The sequence below is a fragment of the Hippoglossus stenolepis genome, chromosome 10 (assembly GCF_022539355.2).
Source record: "Hippoglossus stenolepis isolate QCI-W04-F060 chromosome 10, HSTE1.2, whole genome shotgun sequence".
Taxonomy (NCBI): Eukaryota; Metazoa; Chordata; class Actinopteri; order Pleuronectiformes; family Pleuronectidae; genus Hippoglossus; species Hippoglossus stenolepis.
Genome location: NC_061492.1, coordinates 15,029,218 through 15,053,358, shown reverse-complemented (window position 1 = coordinate 15,053,358; position 24,141 = coordinate 15,029,218). Strand labels below are relative to the sequence as shown.

Here is a 24,141-nt window from a genome sequence, read left to right as displayed (position 1 = left end):
TAGACAGCAGGGAATTATGAGCCGCAGCAGAGAACAAGGGTGCTCAAAGCATCAAATCCTAAATTCAAGCTCAAATGGACATATTTAACCGTCTAGCCGCATCCCTCTTGCATCAGCACCTTTTTAAGGTCATAACATCAAACTTAAAGTCATAGCAAAATTAAATGGCGTTATATTCTTCTGCTATAACATTAAAAATTCACTCTGCAAATCCCTAACATCTACTGGATATATCACTGAATTGTTTGTCCAGGTACACTGTATAGGTTCATAGACCATTTAGTTTGAATGTTAATAAACACATTGGTTCTGATGGTTTCATTTCCTTTTTCTGCCCAAAGACCTCAGACACTATTCACTGGCTTGGATTGGCCATTTAAACTGTGTTACTTCAGTGCATGCAGTGTTTTCAATATCGTGAGTCTATTCATCATTCTTCGCCTGCGCTGAAATGTCACTGGAGGAAGCACCGTTAAAGGGGAAATGGAGGTTGAAAATGTCTCGGCCGAGTCACTGAAATCAATACGTCATTGAACAGATGGGCTTATCAATAGACGGTGGCTGGAGGAAATCGTTGCTGTTTCAGCCGGAAGGCACAGGTACCGCAGAGAGGACCTGTGAGGACGGCACGCTAACAGCCTCTGCAAATGCCAAACCCCACTTAGCTCAGTGTCCTCAAGCTTAAATATGTCGTCGCCTCATACAAAATGCACCGACCCGTTTGATTCGGGGGTTGATTGGTCAAAAGGGCGAATGATGAGATCAGTCGGTCAGAGAGACGGAGCCGCTCTGACGACCTCTGCTGTGCTCTTCTGCCGTCACTGTCACCTCTTTTTCTTTTAGCTCGGTGTCGGCCTGTGGCTCTTCTTAGTATTTTATTGAGAGAAACCACAACACTGCAGCCACACACACACACACACACACACACACACACACACACACACACACACACACACACACACACACACACACACACCTAACCCAATGCAGGGCTCACACACCAGGTGGCTGCGTCCTGCTAAATGTCACATCTTTAAACTGTTGTCACTTGTGGTCACCAGCCTACAGCCCGTTTCTTCCCTTTCACTTCTTTGCTCCAATCGTCCTTCTCCTTCATGGTTCGATGAATCAGGGCTAATGCTGTTTACAGTATAGCTGAAGGTGTATGGAATTCAGTTTCTCCACATGTAGAAGAATCCTTTCCCCACTGATATGAGCCACAAATTTACCCGCGCTGTGCTCCATCTGTGTGAGGCACTTGCTCAGCCACAGGATAAGGGAGCGAGCAGGGGACCGGGGTTTATTGGTTGTGGTGGTGACTGCAGCTGGATGTGCCTCGCCGCATTAAGCTCAGTACCTCAGCCAGCATACAGCAGGCGCCAGCAGCACAGAAGAAGCCTAGAAGCCGGTGCTGCAGTCTGCACGACACAACTGCATCAAATCACAGGCCGGCTATTGTCCCGGCAGCCAATCGAGAAGGGAGAGAGAGAGAGAGAGAGAGGGGGAAAGAGAAGCTGTGTATATGGTGGAGTCTCTGCCATGATTCATGTATCTCTTGGAAGGTACATGACGATAATTTTGTAAAAATCTACAAAATGGACATTGCTTTGTCACATGCGTATCATTAGCATACTGCAGCGCTTGTAGTTTCAGTTTACCGTGACATTTTTATGGTTAAACTTGGCTTTTTGGCATTGTTTCAGGGAGGATTTCTGGAGCTCGTGCCAGTAGCCTTGCTTTGTAAAATGCCAAAAAGTGGCAGTCAATTTGTTTTCCATGTATGCTCCTTGGAGTGTTATGATTTACAGTTTAGTGATGTGGCAGAGGCCGAACGGTTTAGGAGAACAACGATAGTTCTTTCTGAATAACGACACTCTTTCTTACCTTAATGCTTCCTAGAGGCTCATAAGGAAGGTGAGTAGCATGGGAGATGCTTACCGAAGGAAAAACAACAAAAACTCCTCTTTATCCCCCTCGCATCTCTACCAGTAGAAATATCATTTAATCCCCCCCCTCCTGCATCTTAACCCTAAACCCCATAAGCGGCGGAGTCATTTCCTGCTAATGTTGACATTGCATCGGAGACTGACAGTAGCTGTGCATCCTTCCCACATTCCTGTAGTGGGAGTGCAGGAAAGATGACCCCCGTATCCTGTTTCGCTCAGGGATACAGGTGCCAGAAACACCATCTCCTACGGCAGGTCAGATTGCATGTCTTCATTGACGAGATTGAATCTCAAACCCTCCCCCCCCCCAGCCTGTGGTCATCGTTGTCGGCAAGGCGACAACAACCCTCGCCGAGGTCAACGTCCGGTGCCAGAGGTCGGGTGGAGATTGAAGCACTTGGAGGGAGACCACTGGGGCTCTGCTGCTCGGAGCCTGAGCTGACATGTAACCTGGTATTTGCTTTTCTGTTTTTTGTGCGTTTGACGAATCTCTCTAGGCAGCGCAGAGTGGCGGACACAAGACTCTTCTGTACGGACATGCCATCCTCCTGCGCCATTCCTTCAGCTCTATGGTAAGAGCTGAAACCCATCAGTGTCATGCAAAAAGAAAATCACAGCAGACTATCACAGTAGCTGGACAAAAACATCACTATATGACAGCCACATTAAAAGCAGCGTGTGAGCAAGGTCACCTGCTTGGAGTGTGTGTGTGTGTGTGTGTGTGTGTGTGTATGTGTGTGTGTGACAGCTCTGTCTCATGTGGTTTGATGTGTGTGTTGACCACAGTACCTGGCCTGTTTGAAGACATCAAGGTCACAGACGGATAAGCTGTCATTTGATGTCGGCCTGCAGGAAGATTCAACAGGTAAAAGAAAAGCCCTGGCACATTTTGCTTTTATCCTCCTCCTTTTTTCTCCTCCCTTTCCTCCTCGCTGCCGCTGCCTCTGTTCCTTTGTCTGGTTCTTTCAGTCTCTCTCTCTCTCTCTCTCTCTCTCTCTCTCTCTCTCTCTCTCTCTCCCTCCCTGCATCGTATTTGTTCATGATAGAATTTCACTGTGTCTATTCAGCCTCTCGGTTAATTTTCCCAGTGGAGCTCTGTCGACATACAGTGTGCTTTTTTTGTCAGTGCTGATTACATCTCTGCAGCTCACTTGATAGTCCCGTTCAGTATCATGATACCTGGAAATTACTTCTCATTCCTATTGTTATTTATTTCATGCCTCACGGTAAATGTGCAGTCATTTCAATACGACTTAAAAAGCATTGTCGCCACGGTGCTAGTTCTCATTTCAGCCTCATTACCTTATGATTAATTACGAGGATAATTAGGCAATGACATGGGGGTGTTTGTTTAAATTAAATATGGAGACAGCTTATATACATGTATGTGTTTTTGTGTGCCATCAGGTGAGGCCTGTTGGTGGACAATCCACCCTGCCTCCAAACAGAGATCGGAAGGAGAGAAGGTGCGCATCGGCGATGATCTCATTCTCGTCAGCGTGTCCTCAGAGCGGTACCTTGTAAGTTCAGCCATTTAAATACTGGACACCGCAGCTTGTGTGTTTGCATAATGTCGAGGTCTTAGTAAGAGCATCAAGTCTGCTCCCCCTGATGTGACAGAATTTCAGATTATCCCAATCCTGTTACCACACGCTTCACGCTCCCCGCGACCTCAGGAGTCTTTCTGTCAGAGGCAACAACCTTTTCCCTCTGGGTGACGACAATACTGCTCACAATAATCCATCCATCCATCCACTCAATAATCTATACTTCTTTTCCTTTGAGGGTCCTGCCTCTCGACTGGCTGACGTTAGGCCAGATGTGGTTTAAACCGTCTAAAGGTTGCTACCCGTCCATCACAGGGCTTACAAATAGAGACAAACCAGGTTTACATTCACCTAAGGGCAATTTAAACCCCACACAGACATGCTATTAACATCTTTCCTGAATGATTCAATCACAAGTGCAGGTTCAAACGCACCTATGTCCTCAATCTGACCTAAGATCCGATCACTCGGACCACATTCATAGGGGTTTGGGACGAATGTGGCCACATTCTTTCCGCTGTGTGAACACAAATCTGTCCTGGGCCATATATTCAGGATGACATCCTCTGACCCGCTACAGTACAAAGGTTCTTTTATGCTTTTCAGTGCCCATACACTGATTTGTTTCTGGGCAAGATGGCAACATTGATCACCTCATAATTACTGATACTTGGTAAAAATCTTTCACCACAACTGAGCACATTCATTCATCCCCTCCTGTTGCACACACACACACACAAACATTGGCATCGGACACATCTGTTAACCCAGGCTGGATAAATACATAATTTAGTCTTCACAAACGCAAGTAACACGATTATTATAGTTGAGTGGGGAAGTGAGATCTGATCACAAGTGGTCACAGGGGACACACTCAAGATGCATTTTAAAACCAGGGGTGAGCAGACGTACTTAACGCTGCCCCCCCTATGATCGGATCTCTCAGGACGGATACTGAACCTCAAATTGCCCCTGATGACTGCCGACAGTGTTTGATAGGAGAAAGCACAATATATAGTAGTGCTGTATGAATGTGTGTGATTAGAAAAATACTGATATACCTATTACACTGACCTGACCTTGGCCTTTACTCCTATTATACCACTCTGCCCTCTCAGCACTGTGCGTTGTAAACACTGGGAAACATGTTCCCTGTGATCCATGGATTTGGTGACAGCAGCCATGTAGTGTTCACCTCCCCCACGGTGTGAGGGGTAAGACCAGGTGACCACGATCACCTTTCATTCACTGATATCAGTTTGGTGGTGTGTCACACCCGCAGTGGTATGTGGGGACAGGCAGCACCGAAGAGCTGCAGAGGGACCCTTGGGAAGCAGGATGATCAGGACCCAGCTGCACACACCAATACACACACACACATGCAGAGACACACACCCCAGACAGTATAATTCCCTAAACCTTCAAGACATCTGTTTTCAGCCTCGTGGTTCCCTCATCACTCAATGATCAAGTGGAGCTTTCCTCTGAATCAGCGGTCACTGAGAGTTTCAAAGTTGAGCTGAATCTTGTCTGAAAAATGGGTTGATCTGTTTTACAGACTTTTTAAAGGAGATATATTATGCTCATATTTAGGTTAATAATTTTAATTTGACTCATTACTTGAAATGTTTTCTCAGACTGTTTATTGCTGCTTTTCAGCTTCTGTCTGAAACACTTGCTTTTAGCTCCTGTCCCTTTAAAGTCGCCCTCGGGACAAATCCTAGTCTGCTCCGATTGGCCAGCTGGCCCACTATGTTGTGATTGGTCAGCTGCTCCCACACGTTTAGGAAATGTTGGCCTCTGCTCTTTCTTAACCTGGCTCAGTTAGGGGGTGTGTCCAACTAGCATCTAGGTGTGGATTATGCAAATTTGGGGTATTGTGATATTATGTGACATAAGAAGAATTGTCAGGACTGCTGACAAGGCACTTCAGGAGCAGTGTTTTTTTGTGGTCGACAGCCTCCTGTACCGTGGACTTTGGGCTTTTTAACTTTGCAAACCTTTTACATACACAAAAAAAACTGTATAACACACTAGAGGAAAGAAAAAGAGAAAACGATAATATGTCTCTTTTTAATATCATTTTATTGTGACAGGTTCATGGGGATGAATCCTTTTATTTTGTCAACAACTTTAACACTTAATAGTAAAACAATGCAGGTAAAATTCGTCATAAATCCATTTTAATTCTCCATCTTTGACACATAAGTTCATGCGCTGTCACTTGTGTGGATGTACACGTAAGTAAGTAAAAGGTGTATCCAATCTTTCCCTGTGTCCCGCAGCACTTATCCATCTCCAATGGCAACATCCAGGTGGATGCCTCCTTCATGCAAACCCTGTGGAACGTCCATCCCATCTGCTCTGGCAGCAACATAGAGGAAGGTAGGCACTTCAAACAAACTAAAACAGCCTCCGGAATGTCTTCACACATTTCCCCACTGGTTTTTAAAGTTTGCAGATTTCAGAAATCATAACGAAAAGTCTGTCAAATGCACGGGAATGAGCAAATATATTTTAACAAGGTTTCAACTTTCTTCTAGTTAGTGAATTAAAAGCCCCAAAGATTCAATACACATTTCTTACTTTTATTTAATGCCCGAAGAATTAAATGTATACATCTCCTTTATTCTTATAATAAAAATCATCCCATTAAACCTGAAACACACATTTGATGATCTCTAGTCTTAAATGGTATATTTGTGTGGCTTGGACTGTGCTGACCATTGATGCTTGTTGGTGGATAAATGGGAAATGGATTTCATAAAACCACCTTAAATACAAAACTCTGTAACTTTATAACCCACTTGTTGTGATCTAGTTGTACTTTACTAGCTGGGACGACAAGTATGGACAGTAGAAGAAACAAATAAAGAAATCACATCTGTAAATCCTTTGTCCTCCCTCCTCTGATAGGCTACCTGCTGGGTGGTCATGTGATGCGGCTGTTCCATGGACACGACGAGGTCGTGACCATCCCAGGATCAGACCAGAGTGAAGAGCGGCAAAGGTTCGAAACCCAGGAAGCGTCCAACAAACATGTTTGCATTACAGTTCTTCACGTTACACACAAGAATCTAACTGACCTGTGAGCTACCTGCGGAACAAAAGCATCCACCTCGCCTCATAAAAATGCCTGTGACCAGAGCAACACATGGCTCTCCAGGGAGCCAAAATGGCTCCTGTGTTATTTTTATCTCTATAGCTCATACACACTCAGCCACACACACCCACTGTCTATTTTTAGAACAGAGCATGGCAAATACGGTGGGCGGGACTAGATATTAATTTCCAGCTTTGACTTTTCTCCTCCCGCTGTCCTTGAAATTCTGCAGAAGGAGCTTGGTTTTCAGATGTCTTACATTTTTATGGGGCAGATCAAACACACTCCAAGCTGTCAGGAGGGGGGGTGATGAGCGACTCCTTTTATCTTTGGACCCAGTCACCCATATCACTGATAAACAGTGTAGCTGTGAGTTATCAGGGCACACATGTCTCTGTTTGAAGGATGCTGTGCTATAGTCTGGAGAGTATATACAATACAGCCTGTGTGTGTGTGCGTGTGTGTGTGTGCGTGTGCGTGTGTGTGTGTGTGTGTGTGTGTGCGTGTGAGACTGTGTGTGTGTGTGCGTGTGAGACTGTGTGTGACTGATTTGAACACCCTCCCAGTGAATATCACCGTGACAAATGAGAGTAAACAAGTGGTGTTCTTCTTAGCCAGGATGAATGACCTTGACAGTATCAGTGGTGGCTAGACAGTTAAAGCCTCCGCAGACAGACAGACCACCCACTCATGCTCCTCTCGCATCCCCAGGATAGTCAACTATGAGACGGGTAAAGCTGGTGCCAAGGCCAGGTCCTTGTGGAGGATGGAGCCACTCAGAATCAGGTGGGCCGTGTTTCACGTCATCTGTTATCTGTTCCCTTCCCTCTACTTAAATTTTTCATTTTCCATCATTCTCCTTTTCTTTTTTTTCATCTCACCTTTTTCTCTCTGTCTGCCGTCTTCACTTTCTATTTTTTTCTCTCTACAGCCATTTGTCCTTTTCTCCCTCTACCCCACCTTTGATTTAATGCTGCACTGTGCCCTCTCCGTCTCCCCACTCTCTTTCTCTCTCATTCCATCCCTCTCTCTATCTATTTCCATGTTTTTTTATCTTGGCATTTTAAAAGGCTCACACGGATGCAGCCTTTCCTTTTTCCATTTCACTAATTTGATATGTGTCACCTGTTCCATGTTTTTTGACATTGTTGTTGTAAAAGAGAAATGATCTCATTAGAGATTCAGTTATTACCTCCACCCAGGAGATTATGTTTTCACCCCTGTCCATTTGTTTGTTGGTTTGTGAACATGATTACACAAAAACAACTAAATGGTTTTCCACGAAACTTAGTGGAAGGACGTGGTATGCGATAGGGAACAAGCAATACAATTTTGATGCAAATCCAAATCAGGGGGCAGATCCAGGAATTTTTTTCAGTTTTTCAACATTTTCACCATTTTCCAAGGAAATAATTGATAGATCTTGATAAATAAAAAAAAATAGGCACATTTAGGGAACTGCTAACTATGAGTGGGTCAAATTTGGTGCAGCTTGATTGAATTTAAGGGGATTGTTGGGTCTTGGCGGCGGATTGAGCTCTGAGTGCCTTTGAATGCCATTCCAGTTTACTAATTATTCTACCACATGGTACGACAGATACATAACTGCTTGTATAAATGTTTAGATCAACTAATCAGCACTAGCATTAGTATGTTTGCATGTGTGCTTCATATTAACATGTCCGTGACCTTGAACAGCTGGAGCGGGAGCCACATCCGCTGGGGCCAGCCTTACCGACTGCGGCACCTGACCACCGGCCACTACCTGGCGCTGACTGAGGACAGGGGGTTGGTGCTGCAGGACCGGGAGAAGTCTGACACCGTCGCCACAGCCTTCTGCTTCAGAGCCTCAAAGGCAAGCGCACACACACACAGATGCAGAGGCTCAAACACACAGACACGTACTGTATGCCCTTGACTCCTCGCTGTTCCTCAAGGTGACCTCACACATGCTTCAGCCACACATGCTACCTCATTAAATGCCACTGAGAAGGCGTTACAAAGGATCTCCTCTCACCCTGCACAAATGGGCCGCCCACTATTGTCAGAATGGAAAATCACCACCTTCTTTTTTTTTTTTCAAGGACAATGAAAAGTACCAGAATTATTGGACCACAGACAGCGACACCATAGAGGTTAATTTAGCTGATCTTGCCGAGCTGAAGTGACCGTTGAGCTGTACTCTGTGTAATGGAGTTTTTAGATGTGGCCACAGATTGTGAGCCAATTAGTGACCCCTCCAATGTGAATTTAAAGCACATGTATTGTAGCATGTAAGTGAATTAATTTATCATTGGACTCATGTGTACTACAGGTTGCATTCCTTCTAATAGCCGAACACATACAGTCCTAATGTGTTGGACAGTCCCAAACAGCAGAGGCAGTTAACATTTGGTCTGTGGTTTGATTAAGAACAAATCTGCATGCAGTATCTCTCTACGTGCACATGATTGTATTGTACCAGCGTGCTCATGCGTTTCACACTGACAGCTTTGACGTTTTCATTTCCCTCCTCCCCTGTGCAGGAGAAGCTGGAGCAGAGCCCCAAGCGGGACATCGAGGGCATGGGGGTGGCAGAGATTAAATACGGGGACTCGCTCTGCTTCATCACGCACGTGGCCACGGGACTCTGGCTCTCCTATCAGGCACCTGATGTCAAATCGGCCCGTCTGGGTCCCCTCAAGAGACGAGTGAGTGGAGATGCCCACGCCGTTCTGTCTTCTACTTAGAATGCAAAGCATATACGGAAACAAATGAAATTAACAAATAAATGAGATTCCCCTGGGCATTCGATTATTTTCGGGGTAATGAGTTGATTGAGTTAAGATGACTGTCTATTAGTGTATCTCTACCTCGACTAAGTATAAAACTGGTCCCCGGGCTACCGTAGCAGACGTTAAAGAGGTGTGGGTGCGATAATGTGTGTGGCATTGTGTCCGTAATGTAAACACAGCCAGATCCACAGAGCCACAGCACCTGTGTTCCAGACATCATGGCTCAGTGTTTGTTGATGGTGACCTTTTTCCTAATATGTTCTCCTAACACACTCTTTTCCGTCTCTGTCGTCCCCTCTCAAGGCGTGTCTACATTCTGAAGGTCACATGGATGACGGGTTGACCCTGCAGCGCTGTCAACACGAAGAGTCCCGCGCCGCACGCATCATCCGCAACACCACCCTACTCTTCAACCGATTCATCAGGTACGATGAATTCATCGCTGGTGCACAAATCGCCCGATTAAACTAAATTACAGTCCGTGTTTGACTTTAGCCACTTTATAATGGGGAATCTGCAGAAGTGCCACTCTAATGATGATAAAACAAAGAATCCCCCGGAGTCACCTCATCATCAAATTATAGCTGAAGTCTGAAAACCAGGCAGCTCAAAGCCCCACAGACTCTCACGCAGTCCACAAAAATCATGACGCAACATCCCTCCAGATTGTGAACGCACCCATCGGAGAGTCGAGCTCTGTGAGTTCTGACTGAGTGGGGTGCCAGAGTCCCAGGCAGCTCACTCAGTGGGCCAGTCATGCGTTTCCCAATTGAAAACATTGCAGAGGTGTCTCGGCAATGGCGATGGGAGCCGCGGAGCATGTAAGTGGATGCTTTCCGTACTCTTATTTGTTATCAAACGACCCGCTTGTCCCGTGGGTCGGGCTCACCGGCCCTCATGGCGGAAACATGTGAGAGTCTGTCAGCCTCCCCCGCGGCGGTGACACATACATCTCCCCGCACCCCTCCCACGTGTACAACAGGAGCTATTTTTAGCAGGCCAGCGGAAATCAGCATTTCAGCTTGGATGAACCTGTGGGCTAAACATTGTTAGTCATCACAGCCTCTCCTCAAGTTTACACAGCCTCCCAATAAGAGAGTATTCACCACAAGTTTAACATATTTGAGGAGTATGTTGAGAAACACATAAGATCAGAAACCTCAGTGTGAGCCGCCGTCGCGTTTGAACAAGGTTTTAATATTGATGTGTCTGTGTCCCCCTCCCAGAGACCTGGACTGTCTGGGCGTGAAGAACAGGGCACTGGTGGCCCTGCCCGTAGAGGAGGTGCTGCAAACTCTCAACGACCTCATCACCTACTTCCAGCTCCCCGACGCCGAGCTGGAGCACGAAGAGAGGCAGATTAAGCTGCGCTCGCTCAAGAACCGACAGAACCTATTCAAACAGGAAGTGAGTGTCACCATCAAAGAAGGCGCAGGAAACCAATGGTCCATAAAATATCACTCAATGATACCGCGAGCTGCCCTGCAGGGATAAAAAATATTAAAAACCCAGAGTGAAGGGCTGTGATTGAGGCAATTTCAGTAATCGACCGAAAATAGGAGCGAGGCGAGAGGAGCGGCAAAGTTGCGAAAGGCAAACTATGTGAAATCAATTGGTTCTTTGTGGCGAGTTTCAATGCCATCTTATTTGGAGGCAGTGCATTTGAAGGCGTCAGCAGTTTTGGTGCTATAAGTTTTCCCGAGGCTGGCACGGGAGCACTGAAGCTTTCTGCTAAGCCTCTAGGACCTAAATTGCTTTCATCAATTACAAAGTGTCAGCTGCCGAACTGAAGGGGGCCCCGCGATGTCAACTATCCAAAACTCTTCCTCACTGTGTCACCGTTTCCTCAGGCCAACATACATGAATGTGGATTAATGTCCTTTTTTCTTTCTTTTTACAAACATCATCATAAAATATGGTGGTTTTAACATTTTAATAATTATTCATATTGCAGCAATTCATCTTTCATCATCTAGCTGTCTTTTTATGTTAATACACCAAAATAGCACATCCCTGTCCCACCCCCCATATATTACATTTAGGAGGCCAATTTGTCACTGCAGACAGCTGACTCGTGATTTTTCCTGACATTATAAATCATCTGCAGTTTTAATTTCGTCTTTTCACGCCCTCCATTTAGCATATCTGATCGCTATAAATAATTCTCGGTGGCATAAATCACTGTGGCATGTCCACCAAACGGGACAGGAGGGAGCCAAGGGGCCGCATTGAGGATGGTCAACTAATTTAATAATGCAGAAAAAGATAGAACCAAAGATGTAAATAATACATGTGACTTTTTTCTCATGTTTATATATGAATAAATTAGAATCTCATGGCAGTTGATTGTGTATTTCCAAGGGCATGCTGACTCTGGTGTCCAACTGTATCGACCGTCTGAACGTGTACAACAGTGCAGCCCACTTCGGGGAGTGTGCGGGGTGCGAGGCCGGAGTAGCCTGGAAAGACATTCTGAACCTGCTGTACGAGCTGCTGGGTGAGGACAGAGTCTACCAATACACACACACACACACACACGCAGTGTATGTACATACACAAGCACACTCACACACCAAAAAAGCCCCAAGTCCCGACTGTAATCAATCACAGAGACGAGAGTCGTCGTTTGAGGATAAAGCAGCTGAGAGCGCGGCGGTTCAGTGGTGATGAAGAACTGTGCTGACCTGGTATTTAGAGACTCCTCCGCCTGGAGGATTGAATTCTGAGGTTGCCAGAATTCAAACGGCTTCACGAATACACACATGTGCACACAAGATATTCACCCCATCACTAATACTTACACACTGTTGGGGAAAAAGCCAGCTGCATACAAAAGTGCTTTCCAGGTTATGTAATGAGCTTCCAGGGCAACAGCCTAACAGTCACACACACCCTTACACACACACCCTTACACACACGCACGCACGCACGCACGCACGCACGCACACGCACACACACACACTAAACGTTGGGTGTCACCAATTGGCCAGATGGCATTTTAGCAATTGAATGTCAATTCTCATCACTGTCCGTGCTGTTTTCTCTTTTGTTTACGCTGTGCGTTTTATGTTCCTTCAGCCCGATGTCATCAGTTCCGCCTTTCCAAACTCACTTGAACCTCTTGCACCACTGGCATATGCTGTGTCAGATACAGACGTATCTCACTACAATAACCTGACAGGGAATGATGTACATTTGTATATTTGTTCCTCTCCTTCCCTGTTTAAAATCCTGCTGCCTTCCATCTGATAAACACAATGTTTGGCTTAAACATGTCCTTCACTTGAAAAGATGCATTTGTGAGCAGAAAAACTGTGAGTGTTTGGGATTTGCTTCCTGTCATGTTTTTAGATATGCCACATTCTTGAGGAGATAATCTGGATAGCCTTTATGCAAAGGTTATCTCTTCATGCCTGCCATGCTCAGGCCGCTCCGCCCTCCAAGTGTGTCCTTCTCCTTCTTATTTACACTGATTTCACCTCCTGGCTCACATTAGAGTTCCACCCACGTCTCTCCCTCCTCCACACACCTGCTCCGGCGCAGCGCTAAGTGGATTTGGGATGCCTCCCTCCTTTCTTCAGTGTCTGTCTGTGATCTGTGACCCCGTCTTTTTGTGCTAGGACACATGTAGGTGTGTGTGTGTGTTGATGTCTTGTCTTTGCTCGTGTCGTCCTCTCTCTCTGCCTTTGACATCTTCCAAATTAATATTAAGGTCTTCGGGTGTAAAAGCAGAACATCTCCCTTTTCTTGGCATTGGGTGTGTGTCTTTGCTTTGCAATTTCATCGTCATGCCCGCTTTCCGTCTGTCCTGCAGCGGCGTTAATCCGAGGCAACAGGAACAACTGCACCCAGTTCTCCAACAACTTGGACTGGCTGGTGAGCAAGCTGGAGAGACTGGAGTCTTCTTCAGGTGAGCTCACTATCATATCACACACTGAGCCTCTACTGATGACGATCCAGCTCTTCCCAATATGCTCTTGAGTCCCATAAGATGTAAAAAAGATGACACTGTTTCTTTAAGAAAATATAGGCTCCTCTGCTATTTTAATGTATAATAAGAAAGGCTCCAGCAGCACTCACTGTTCCCTGTTGATCTACGTGTCCTCTGTTGTGTCTTTCTCCACTGCGGGTGTTCACTAATTGATGAATTTTGCGGCTGTGCAGGCATCCTGGAAGTCCTGCACTGCATTCTAATTGAGAGCCCCGAGGCCCTCAACATCATCCAGAGAGGACACATCAAGTCCATCATATCGCTGCTCTACAAGCACGGACGCAACCACAAGGTGAGCATCAAGTGCTGCTGCTGCTGCTGCTGTTGAGTGTTAATGTGGGGTATTAGCTCTGGGAACCACTTCTTTGTATAATGTGGTTGAGCCACAAGATTCCTTTAGAAGATGGACGACGTGTCTCCACTTCCTCTCGCTGTCCTGAAATGAAGCCAAAACATCCTGGATACAAACGTTGCCACCTTGCAATTTCGGAGCCAGCCTCCTTTGTGGTGATTGGGTAATAGAGGCATGGTAGAAGGTCCTGCCAATACACTCACCCAACTCAACACACTCACTCTGTTTTTATAGCCTCAAATAACAATACAAAACCAAATTACCAGGAAAAAAATCGCACTCGAACCTACATCAGTGCGATAAGAGCTACCTAAAGCGACAAGCTAAGCCAGCCACCAGGTGGAGATCAAGACACTTTGGCGTCACTTTTGGGGAGCCGTTGTTTCGTCCATCTTTATATACAATCTATAGGAAATGTGCTTAAGATAAGATAAGAAGTCCTTTACTAGTCTCGCAATGGGGAAATTTGCAATTTTACAGCAGCAGTACTTGGGTGAAGGAATATAAAGAAATAGAAATATACAAACAATATATAGAAAAAATATAGATGTGTTTAAACCGGTATATACAGTGTAAAGAAATATATTGTTGTATCCGCGGACATGTTTCCCTGCATCTCCAGTTTATTGCTAAGCTAAGCTACTGTGGGCAAATTATAACTTCAGTATTACCTGAAAGTGAGTGTGGTGTCAATCATCTCATCTTACTACAGCAAAGAGGCAAATACGTGTACTTCCTCTAATGTCAGTGTATATTGAAATGTCATAAACAACTAGGATATTGTCAGAAATTTTCAGCCTAGCAAAGAAATTACACAACAACCACTAAAAATGCATTTCAGCCTGTTTATGTTGCATCTCGTCATCTGCACTTCTTTCCTCATTAGGCTCATTCACCGCATGCATTTCCATAACAGATCCCTTGGGGCCTCTTTGTCACGTCTTCTTCTCTTTATCTACTAATTTATTGTGCTTATACCTTCCACCAGCACACAAACTCGCATCCTTGACAGAAGCTTCCTCGGGGTTCTTGTTGCTGTGCGTCACAATCATGAATCAATACGCTTAACAGTGAAATGAGATCAGGAGCAGACAGTCAGCTAGCCGGGGTCATAAATCAGCTTAAACGTATCATTTTGCCATGGAAGCAGGAGAAAAGGGCCAATGATAAAGAGAAGGTGCCCTGGCCCTGTCACCCTTGGCTGAGCTTCCCGGCCCATTTATTTCTATAGCTTTGTTAGCCCTAACATGAAAGGGATATTATTGGACATGTTTTTTGCCCCCGACAAGCATCTGAGAGTAATTATGCAGTGGTTGCATGTAAAAGAGGCTGTCCCTACAGCAGCAACCTGGACAGTGATGAGGGACAAAGATCATTAATCACTTCTGAAAAGGCATTGATTCATTTCCAGGGTTCAATGGGGTAAATCAGGTCAGTGTGTGATCGTGTTATTAGGAGGGAGGTGTTGAGTTCCTCCCCTCGATATATTGTTGATTATTTTTTTTTAACCCCGCCACCTTTGTTTTTAGATCCTGGACGTGCTGTGCTCGCTGTGTGTGTGTAACGGCGTGGCTGTGCGAACCAATCAGAACCTCATCTGTGATCACTTGCTGCCCAAGAGAGATCTGCTCCTGCAAACCCAGCTGGTCAACGATGTCCAGAGGTTAGAAAGAACTTTTCACTCCTCTGATATTTTTCGATTTTTAGGTTTTCATTGCCATTTTAAAATTAAACTTGGGGAAAAGAAGCGATTGTTAAAGATAAGAAGTAGGGTGTCATTTATAGAAACAGCACGTCATTAAAGGAGCAGTCTGTGATTGGTGTATAAGACTAGTTCTTACTGTGCCTTGACAGAAGGTCAAGATGTGTAAAGATATAGCTTTATATTAAATGTATTTTATACGTTGCTGTATACTTGTGAATACTACTTACTCTGAAACACAAGCGTATCACGTTCAGAATTAACAGGAAGTGTCTGAATACGCTAACTAGGCTGAAGTTATTGCTTATTTAGCCTAATGTTATTTTTGTCAAACCAATCTTTTGAGTTAGTGATGTGTAAATCTCTCACATTAGAGCTACAGGCTAAGTTTGAATTCACAAACAACTGCACAGCACCACGAGTGTGCATCCATCTATCCAACCTTTGGACCGTGTAATTGAGTGTACGACGTAAAGTCATGCACCCTGTGCGTTGAACAACATGCTCTGCAAATTGGATTGTGGGTATGAAAGTACGCTCAACCATGACATGATGGTTTGTACAATGAAGCGCGATATGTACTGAGGCTGCACTGGGCCTGTAAATCTCACATCCCATTATACGTCCACCTGTAATCTCTGTACAATGAGAAGAAGCAGTTTTGTGCTGGTGAGATGAATTTAACTCAGACTTTATCTCAAATCTCATTAAATAGTTTTCTTGACTCTAATGGAGCGATGTACTTTGCTCTGCCTTGTTTCAAGGCATCCACACGTTTTAGGAACTTCCTGAACCAAAATGCATTAGAAGTAAATTGAATGATCTTATCCTCAGGGCAGGCTCTTTCATTAGGTTTAAGAAAAAAAGATCACATATTACAAATGAATCGCAGAATATCTCAGAGTGTCTTTTTATTGCTCTGAGGGATATCTAATGATTTTTCTGTTCCACTTCATTGCCAGTATGAGGCCAAACATCTTCCTGGGGGTGAGCGAGGGCTCCGCACAGTATAAGAAGTGGTACTATGAGCTGATGATCGACCAGGTGGACCACTTTGTGACCAGCGAGCCCTCCCACCTGAGAGTGGGCTGGGCCAACACGAAAGGATATGCTCCGTACCCCGGAGGAGGAGAGGGCTGGGGGGGCAACGGAGTGGGAGATGACCTCTACTCGTTTGGGTTTGATGGACTCCACCTCTGGTCAGGTCAGTGTGAGGAGGAGAATTCAGTGTTTGTGTGCATGTGTGTGTGTTTGTATGCGTGTGTGTGTGTGGCTGAGATCATAATAAGCTAATGTATTAAAGATGAGAGTGGTAAGTCTGGGCTATAGCCAGGATGTGTCTAGACAGAATCAGTACCCTGCAGGGACCACTTCCTTGCCCAGAGTGTGTTCAACTGTGTGTACAAATATGTGTCCTGTGTGCATGTCTGTGTGTGAGTGAGAAAGAGAGGCATGATCTGTGCCAGCATCACTCACTGGGTCATATTTCACATAACTGTGTGTGTTTATGTTAACCGTGGACAGGTCGTATCCCGCGGGCGGTTGCGTCCATGAACCAGCACATCCTGACCTCAGAGGATGTGGTGAGCTGTTGCCTGGACCTGGGAGCGCCCAGCATCTCTTTCAGAATCAATGGACAGCCCGTCCAGGGCATGTTTGAGAACTTCAACACAGACGGCCTCTTCTTCCCCGTCGTCAGCTTCTCTGCAGGGGTCAAGTGAGTATTTGTTTGTTTCTCCCACGTGCTGACTGAAGCTGCCCTCAGACATGCTCTGAACCCCGGATAACCTCCTGAAATTATCCCGAGGGGCTGTATGTGAGATCGCAAATGTGCAACTCAGTTGCTGCAGAAATTCTGCAGAGTTTTCTCCAGGCAGCCCACTAGTAAATACTCTGGATAATGTCCGAGTGAGACAATGTCAGAATATAGCAGGAGATTATCCAGAGGATTCACAGCGAGCGAGTGGAAATGTTTTTATTTTACATTTTTACAAACGCAAAACTTAAAAAAAATTATAAAAAGGATACTGGAGATTTCTGTGTTGTTGTGAACGCATCTGACCGGAGTGCTGTGTTGCTGTTGCTGGACTTTATTGTGCAGACATTCTCCAGAGTTCATGACTGAAAACATCTTGAGAGAGCAGAGCAGAAATCGATGCTGAATGAGCTGCACACATACTGTAATCACAGAGAGATGAAAGAGACAAACAGGAAATCACCAAAAGGAAAAGAAAAAATAACATTTCACACCAACACTGCATCGAAATCCTGATAATCCACCTGCTCGCTTTGGCCTTGAGATCGGACACAGGTTAAACCAGGTGGCTTCATATTCCTCTCCGTTGCCATGGAGACCGCAGATAGTGGGATTGACAAGACTTTAAAATGGAATTTCAGGCTCCAGCAGTTTTCCCATGATTCCATAATTGACTCTGACCTTGTAGAGCAAAGCAGCACTTTGCATGAACAGCTTTCACTCTTTGAAACTCAGGGACTCTTGACACAAGAGACCAGTGTGATTTTGATTTGGTCATGTAAAGTCATCAGAGAGTGAATTCATTCCTCACCGCCTCATCGAAATGAATTCTCCAAAAAGTAATAACACACCTGATAGAGTATGTGCAGGACGAAAAGAAGTGTCATCTATTTTCCCACCAAAATACTGTTAGTTTACCATCTTTCTCTGTTTGGCCTTTGTTTTCTTTTTTTATGGGGGGAAAAAAAGAATTACAGCTGTGCATTTCTTTTTCTCTCTTTCACTTCTTCTCTCCTACAAACGTCCACGTTTAATAGCCTCATTGTTCTTCTGCAGGATATATGACTTACAAAATAAAACTTTTATTCTACAGTGTTTTACTCAGACACTGGAGTCCAGAGGTGAAGGATGGTGCTTGCGTCAATCTGCTCTTCTTTTCTGCTCTTCCCCATTTCCTCCTACTTTGTTTTTCCCCAACTCCGCTGTACTGCAGTGCTTCCTGTGTCTAACTCCACTGCGTTTAAAGGACAACCATACTCCCCTTTAATACAGTCACCAGATCACACCAGTCACATGTCAAGAAACTCATACTTCATGTAAACCAGAGTTCTTGAATAATGCAATCTCCAGCCACAAATTACTTTTGGGTAATATAATTTAAATTATATTCAAACAATAACTACAGTAACGTCCAACTTTACTCTGTCAGGGTTCGCATCACACTTTTGATGATACTCTCGACAAAGATTTAAGTTATTACTAGGAGGGATTATTATTATTATGATAATATTGAACCTAATTCTGCACCAGTCCAAACTAATATAGTGGAGGTAGTAAACAAAACTATAAAATGACATTTTTATGGCTCAATTGCACAACAGTAGTTCAGTTCCCATTCTGTTTAGTATGGGCTGTTTTCTTGGCCTGTGGTAATGCCGGTTGCAGCTTTCTCTCTGGAACTGTAAAAGTGATCCTGCAGTAATTGAGCCGAGGTGAAGTAAAGACCTGCTGCAGGACTCAGTCCGCAGAACCCTGCTGCTGCTGCTGCTTCCTGAACAAAGAGCCCTGTTTGGAGAAGCTCGACTCAGTACGCAGGACCTCGATTTGGAGAATCGGTTGTCATGGCCGTTGTTGTGAACATGCACGCTGCACCAACTGCTCTTCCTTGGGCCCGTAACAATGCACATGCCGAGTGTGAAGCTGATAAGTTGAACTGTTCTCAAGATATGTCACAGTAACAGACAGACAGATTTCTGGAATTATTAGATAGATAAACTACCTACTAATGTATAAAGGCTACATTATCAATTCATTAATTAGTGATAAAAAAGGCAAAATCAAGTACCACACACATTATATTTTGTAAGTCTTTACAAAGGCTAGAAACCCATTAAAATAAAGCTAAGATCTTTATTATTAGTATTAAAATAATCAGTCTTTAGAGAAGTTTGTACCTGTACCTTGTCTTTCCCTTGATTCACAGGTCATAAAACATGGTCTTTCATATTAACGCACTAATAACCAAACATAATTGAATTCAGTGTCCTATTCCTCCACCTGCCTGTGTGTAATTCACTCGTCTCTAGGCTCTTCAGCATTAACAGTCAGTTTTACATACGGACGGTGCTATCTTATTACCACTCTGAGCTCGTACTCGGAGCTGACCCAGTGAACGGGGTGAACATCTCTGCGGAAATAAACATGCCAGAAAATGACAGCCACTCACACCTTTACTACTCAATAATTGAGGGCTGCAGTCAGAATGGTCCAGGCTGCGTCACCACTACTACTCCAGCAGCTATTTTGAGCAGCCTCAGGAGAGTCTCTTCACAGTGACGGCCTCAGACGAGGGGGTTTTTGTGCAGTCTCAGAGCTAAACTTGTTTCCATTAGAGGCTGGAACTGATTGAAGTGGATTTAGAGGAGGAAAAGTAGTAATGTTTAGCTGCAAGGTTGGTTTTCTTATCCATCTTTCATTAGTAGCTGTCTGATTAACACTTAGAATTAAATATATCATTCAGATTTGCACTCAATGTTTTTCTCCCCGTGAATTCGAATTTTTACCCCCAGGATTTTTTGTGTGTAAAATTGAATCAAACAGACGGCCATATATTTTATCGTCTCAGGGTCCGTTTTCTGTTGGGTGGTCGACACGGCGACTTCAAGTTCCTGCCTCCGTCGAGTTACGCTCCGTGCTACGAAGCTCTGCTGCCGAAAGAGAAGATGAAGGTGGAGCCGGTGAAAGAGTACAAGAGGGATGCGGACGGAGTCAGAGATCTGCTGGGCACCACCCAGTTCATGTCACAGGCCTCCTTCATCCCCACGCCTGTGGAAACCAGCCAGGTACGTGGAACAATGACGTGACGCCTACTTAACTACTTTAAATACTTAACAAGACATAATATATACTGTTCCTCTCATATATATATATATATATATATACTGTACACCATTATTTATCGTATATTTTCTGTTATTTTAAGGTTCAAAATCATGTGGTGTGACTGTCTGGTCGTTACGACTGCTTTGTAATTGTATTCATATTTCCATCATGATATACAAACAAACTTGTATGATGTACATTGCATGAAATATGTGCAACAATCACATATTTTCTTTCTAAAGGCTTTATATTAGATCTTGTGAAAAATGTTATGGAAATGAATTGATTTTGAGTCACGGTCACACCACATGACCCTTTTTAGAGCCACAGACAATTCATGAGGATGAACAAACACTAAAATCACTTCATTTAATTTTTTTATATTGATTTATGTGTACATGAGATCCTTAACGGTGGAACAATTGTAAAATATATGTTTTTATAGTTAGGAATTGGCTTTTACATCTAGATTACTACTTAACCTGTTCCCTCAGATCGTGATGCCACCTCACTTGGAGAAGGTTCGGGACAAACTGGCTGAGAACATTCATGAGCTGTGGGGCATGAATAAGATTGAGATCGGCTGGTCATACGGCAAGGTGAGAAATATGCAGCTTGTTCCTTCACTCGTTACAACTCTGGATCGAAAAATATAAAAAGCACAATCCATACATTTTGCCATGTTTGTGAAGGAATAATCATCACAATTACACATTTGCTAAACATATTTAAGTTAGCTTGAAATGCATTATTCGTTAGTGGTGTTAGAACTTAACCATCACAAAAAAAGCCTGTACGTCATCTTGCTTTCTCTTTTATAATTTGCGGTTCACTCCAAAAAGAGGGTAAGTGAAAAGAACACTCATTTTCCATGTTGGATCATAATAACCTCTCATGTAGATGCTTCATCACAAGTTTGTTTGTAGGTAGCAGAGTCATTGTGTTGGTGTCGTAGTATACAGTAAGTCATGAATTACAAAAAGTGTTTCACCCAAGGGCAGAACAGGATGTTTTGGCAATTTCAGCGCAGCAATAAACCAAGAGGCAAACCTGTATATTCATTGTCTGCATTTAGTTTTTCCTCTGTTGAAAGAAATCAACGGATTATCTAATCGATTCTGTAAAGACATAGTACGTCATCCCGATACAAACACAACCACCTTCACAATTCAGACAGGTGTTTTTAAATGTTATCAAAATAAACATTTAACTCTCAGTTACTGTCTTTTCTGTTGTAGCCTTATGGAAAAAGATGATTGTCCAGTTATAAGAAAATCACCCCACCAGCAGCTCTAAAGCACACTCGTTAACACACTGTTGATCGATGAACAGTACTGTTGGCCTGGCTCTGTCAAATGTACCAAGCAGAACGATGGACTGTATATAAACAAGACGGTATAAAAACAATGGACGAAGTGATGGCTCCCCAAATAAAGTAGACTCCAATTAGATCCTTCAACGATGGTTTCCGTCATTGTCGGTAGTTCGTATCCCACTGCTGTACCTTCACATGTAATTTTTTCGCAGTAGGTTTGGTTTTAATGAGTCATTTGATGCTATATAAATGAGGTGATGCGTCATGGTTGACAACTGAGACTGACTCATAATTGGTCGAGTTTGTGTTTTTAATGGGACGTTGCTACAGCGACTCCATCCCCGAGCTGCTGCTGCTGCGCAGACTCTGGCTCCCGATGCCAAGAAGGCAGCGTTCATATCCCAGAAATTTTGGCTTCATTTCTGGATAATGGGATGTAGTGGGGACACATATATATATATAGTTCATATATACAGTCTATTAGTACAACAAGTAAACACTCCATGAAGCCAATACTACAGTTGGTGTCAGTGTGTGTACAGATTTATAAATATACCACATACAGTGTGTTAATTAGCGAGCTTCAGATGTGTTTCTGGGTTTTTTTTTGTACTTTCGACAGAACCAGGCTTTCTGTTTTTCCCGCTAGTCTCACTAAGCTAAGACAATTGTTCCCTTTTCTAATCTAAGTCTTGGCAAGAAAGCTAAGTAGTACATTTTTCAATTTGTCAGTTGAAAGGTATTATACTTATCTGCAATTTATTTTGTGAAAAATTGATAAATTGAAAAATGTATCATTTTATCTCTGCAAAAGACTCTTGGTTTATTGTATATGAGCTGAAGGGTAACACCAAAATGACCTGTTTTGCCCAAAAAAGGAACAGATAACAACACAAACAACAATATTGAACACAGCTCTCTTGCGTCTATAATACAAAGACATATAAGAATCCTCCCTCTGTTATTAATACCACCAGCTCTTAAACAGGTATTTTTCCAGTGTATCAGCAGAATCTTTAATGTAGCATGAAGATATAAGACCCCGCGTAATATATTGGAATCTTTTACCATCAAGATGTTTTATTACTTAAGCTGAGGAGGTCAAAGCACTAACAAGGTGTCAACTGCGGGTAAAACTTGTCAAGAGTTAGCAAAAGTGCTTTTAGTGTTTAATGTAATGTATGTGGTTCCACGGCAGCTGCTTCTGTGCTCTGTAGCTGTCATTCATTGAGCTTAATCACTGCAGCATTCACAGTAGTTCTCCTACAGCAGAGGGAATTAAACAAAGTGTGTGTAATTAGTCCACGTTATATATAAATACATTTTTTATGTTGTTTGTTCCACAAATATAACGAAAATATAATGCGGAGGAACTGCAAGAGAAGAGATTTCCCGTAGAGTTCTTGTACTATTTTACAAAAGAGCTGGCTGGTGTTCATTGGACGCACACGCGCACACACACGCACACACACGCGCACACACACACGCACACACACGCACACACACAGAGCTGCATATCTGTACACAGCCCTGCATGTTTTCTTGGGAAACATCCCCCATTGCCATGCCGCCTCCTCTGAGCAGCATTGCCAGGGGATTATTTGGCATAAAGTGCAGCCTCGAGAGAGGAGCTACACCTTCCACTCAGTGTTCTAGTTGTGCACCTTTCTATATCCTCCAAGAAAACATGCTCCCTTGTACCTCTCCCATAACATGTTCACTAGAGTAGACTGTCTTATCACCGCAACCAGTAGCCCCCTTCTCCGTAGACCGCATTGCCATTCCCTTGTTAGTCCACAATAACATTAATTTACAAGGCTGTGGATTGCATATATTTGTGGAACTTTCCCATGTGATGTGTATGGAGCGACTGGAGAGCAGCATCCAAGGCTATGGAGAAAAGTTGAACTATATTATTTTCTCTGACTGTTCTTTTTCCTCACAGATAAGAGATGATAATAAGCGGCAGCATCCATGCCTGGTGGATTTCTCCAAGCTGCCAGAAACGGAAAAGAACTACAATTTGCAGATGTCAACAGAAACTTTGAAGTATGTCGAGCGTTACGGATGGACTTTCTCCACGATACAGTATTTTGTTTTTGTAGGAGGAGAATGAAGCGAGTGTGGGAAGGAGTCAAATACAAAAGCAGACAGATTCATTGCAGACAAGCTGTACTGTTTGATTTTTAACGACCGGTTACGAGCGCTTATCAAATGAGTCGCGGTAACGCTAGTTTCCTCCTGTGGTTGTTTGTTAGCTAGCAGGATTGTAGACAAGCTACAAGGTTGCGAAACAATGTTTTATGCTCCTGTAGAAGCCACAAGTCTGTATGTTATTAACTGCGTTTTAAGAGAAACGTCTTTTATTCACAGTGTCAAAGAGAAGTACTTCACTACCCACAATCCTCAGATGTAGTAGTAAAATCTCTGATAGGTGGAGCTCGCTGTCACCATGGAAATGTTACTATATTAGATTACTACACTATACACAACATAAAACACCATTTAGTACATAGGAGACACCAACGAGGTTAAATTGCAATGAGGTGGAAG

The 24,141-nt window shown here is 43.8% G+C and overlaps 1 protein-coding gene across 2 annotated transcripts in view; it reads left to right on the top strand.

Annotated features, from left to right (window-relative positions):
• LOC118116418 (ryanodine receptor 3) overlaps positions 1 to 24,141 on the top strand; it is a 114,094-nt gene that overhangs the window by 31,109 nt on the left and 58,844 nt on the right. Inside the window, exons 5-25 of one of the 2 annotated variants that reach the window (XM_047341642.1) lie at positions 1,900 to 1,914; positions 2,444 to 2,518; positions 2,733 to 2,811; positions 3,354 to 3,466; positions 5,779 to 5,878; positions 6,410 to 6,503; positions 7,308 to 7,382; positions 8,295 to 8,451; positions 9,122 to 9,286; positions 9,674 to 9,795; positions 10,597 to 10,777; positions 11,732 to 11,867; positions 13,185 to 13,280; positions 13,535 to 13,653; positions 15,243 to 15,376; positions 16,378 to 16,619; positions 16,940 to 17,132; positions 20,017 to 20,233; positions 20,768 to 20,872; positions 21,116 to 21,118; positions 23,534 to 23,637. In XM_047341642.1, coding sequence (XP_047197598.1) covers positions 1,900 to 1,914; positions 2,444 to 2,518; positions 2,733 to 2,811; positions 3,354 to 3,466; positions 5,779 to 5,878; positions 6,410 to 6,503; positions 7,308 to 7,382; positions 8,295 to 8,451; positions 9,122 to 9,286; positions 9,674 to 9,795; positions 10,597 to 10,777; positions 11,732 to 11,867; positions 13,185 to 13,280; positions 13,535 to 13,653; positions 15,243 to 15,376; positions 16,378 to 16,619; positions 16,940 to 17,132; positions 20,017 to 20,233; positions 20,768 to 20,872; positions 21,116 to 21,118; positions 23,534 to 23,637 — 2,525 coding nt within the window. Of the gene's footprint in view, positions 1 to 1,899; positions 1,915 to 2,443; positions 2,519 to 2,732; positions 2,812 to 3,353; positions 3,467 to 5,778; positions 5,879 to 6,409; positions 6,504 to 7,307; positions 7,383 to 8,294; positions 8,452 to 9,121; positions 9,287 to 9,673; positions 9,796 to 10,596; positions 10,778 to 11,731; positions 11,868 to 13,184; positions 13,281 to 13,534; positions 13,654 to 15,242; positions 15,377 to 16,377; positions 16,620 to 16,939; positions 17,133 to 20,016; positions 20,234 to 20,767; positions 20,873 to 21,115; positions 21,119 to 23,533; positions 23,638 to 24,141 lie in introns of those variants that run through there. The other variant, XM_047341641.1, reaches the window with a different exon arrangement.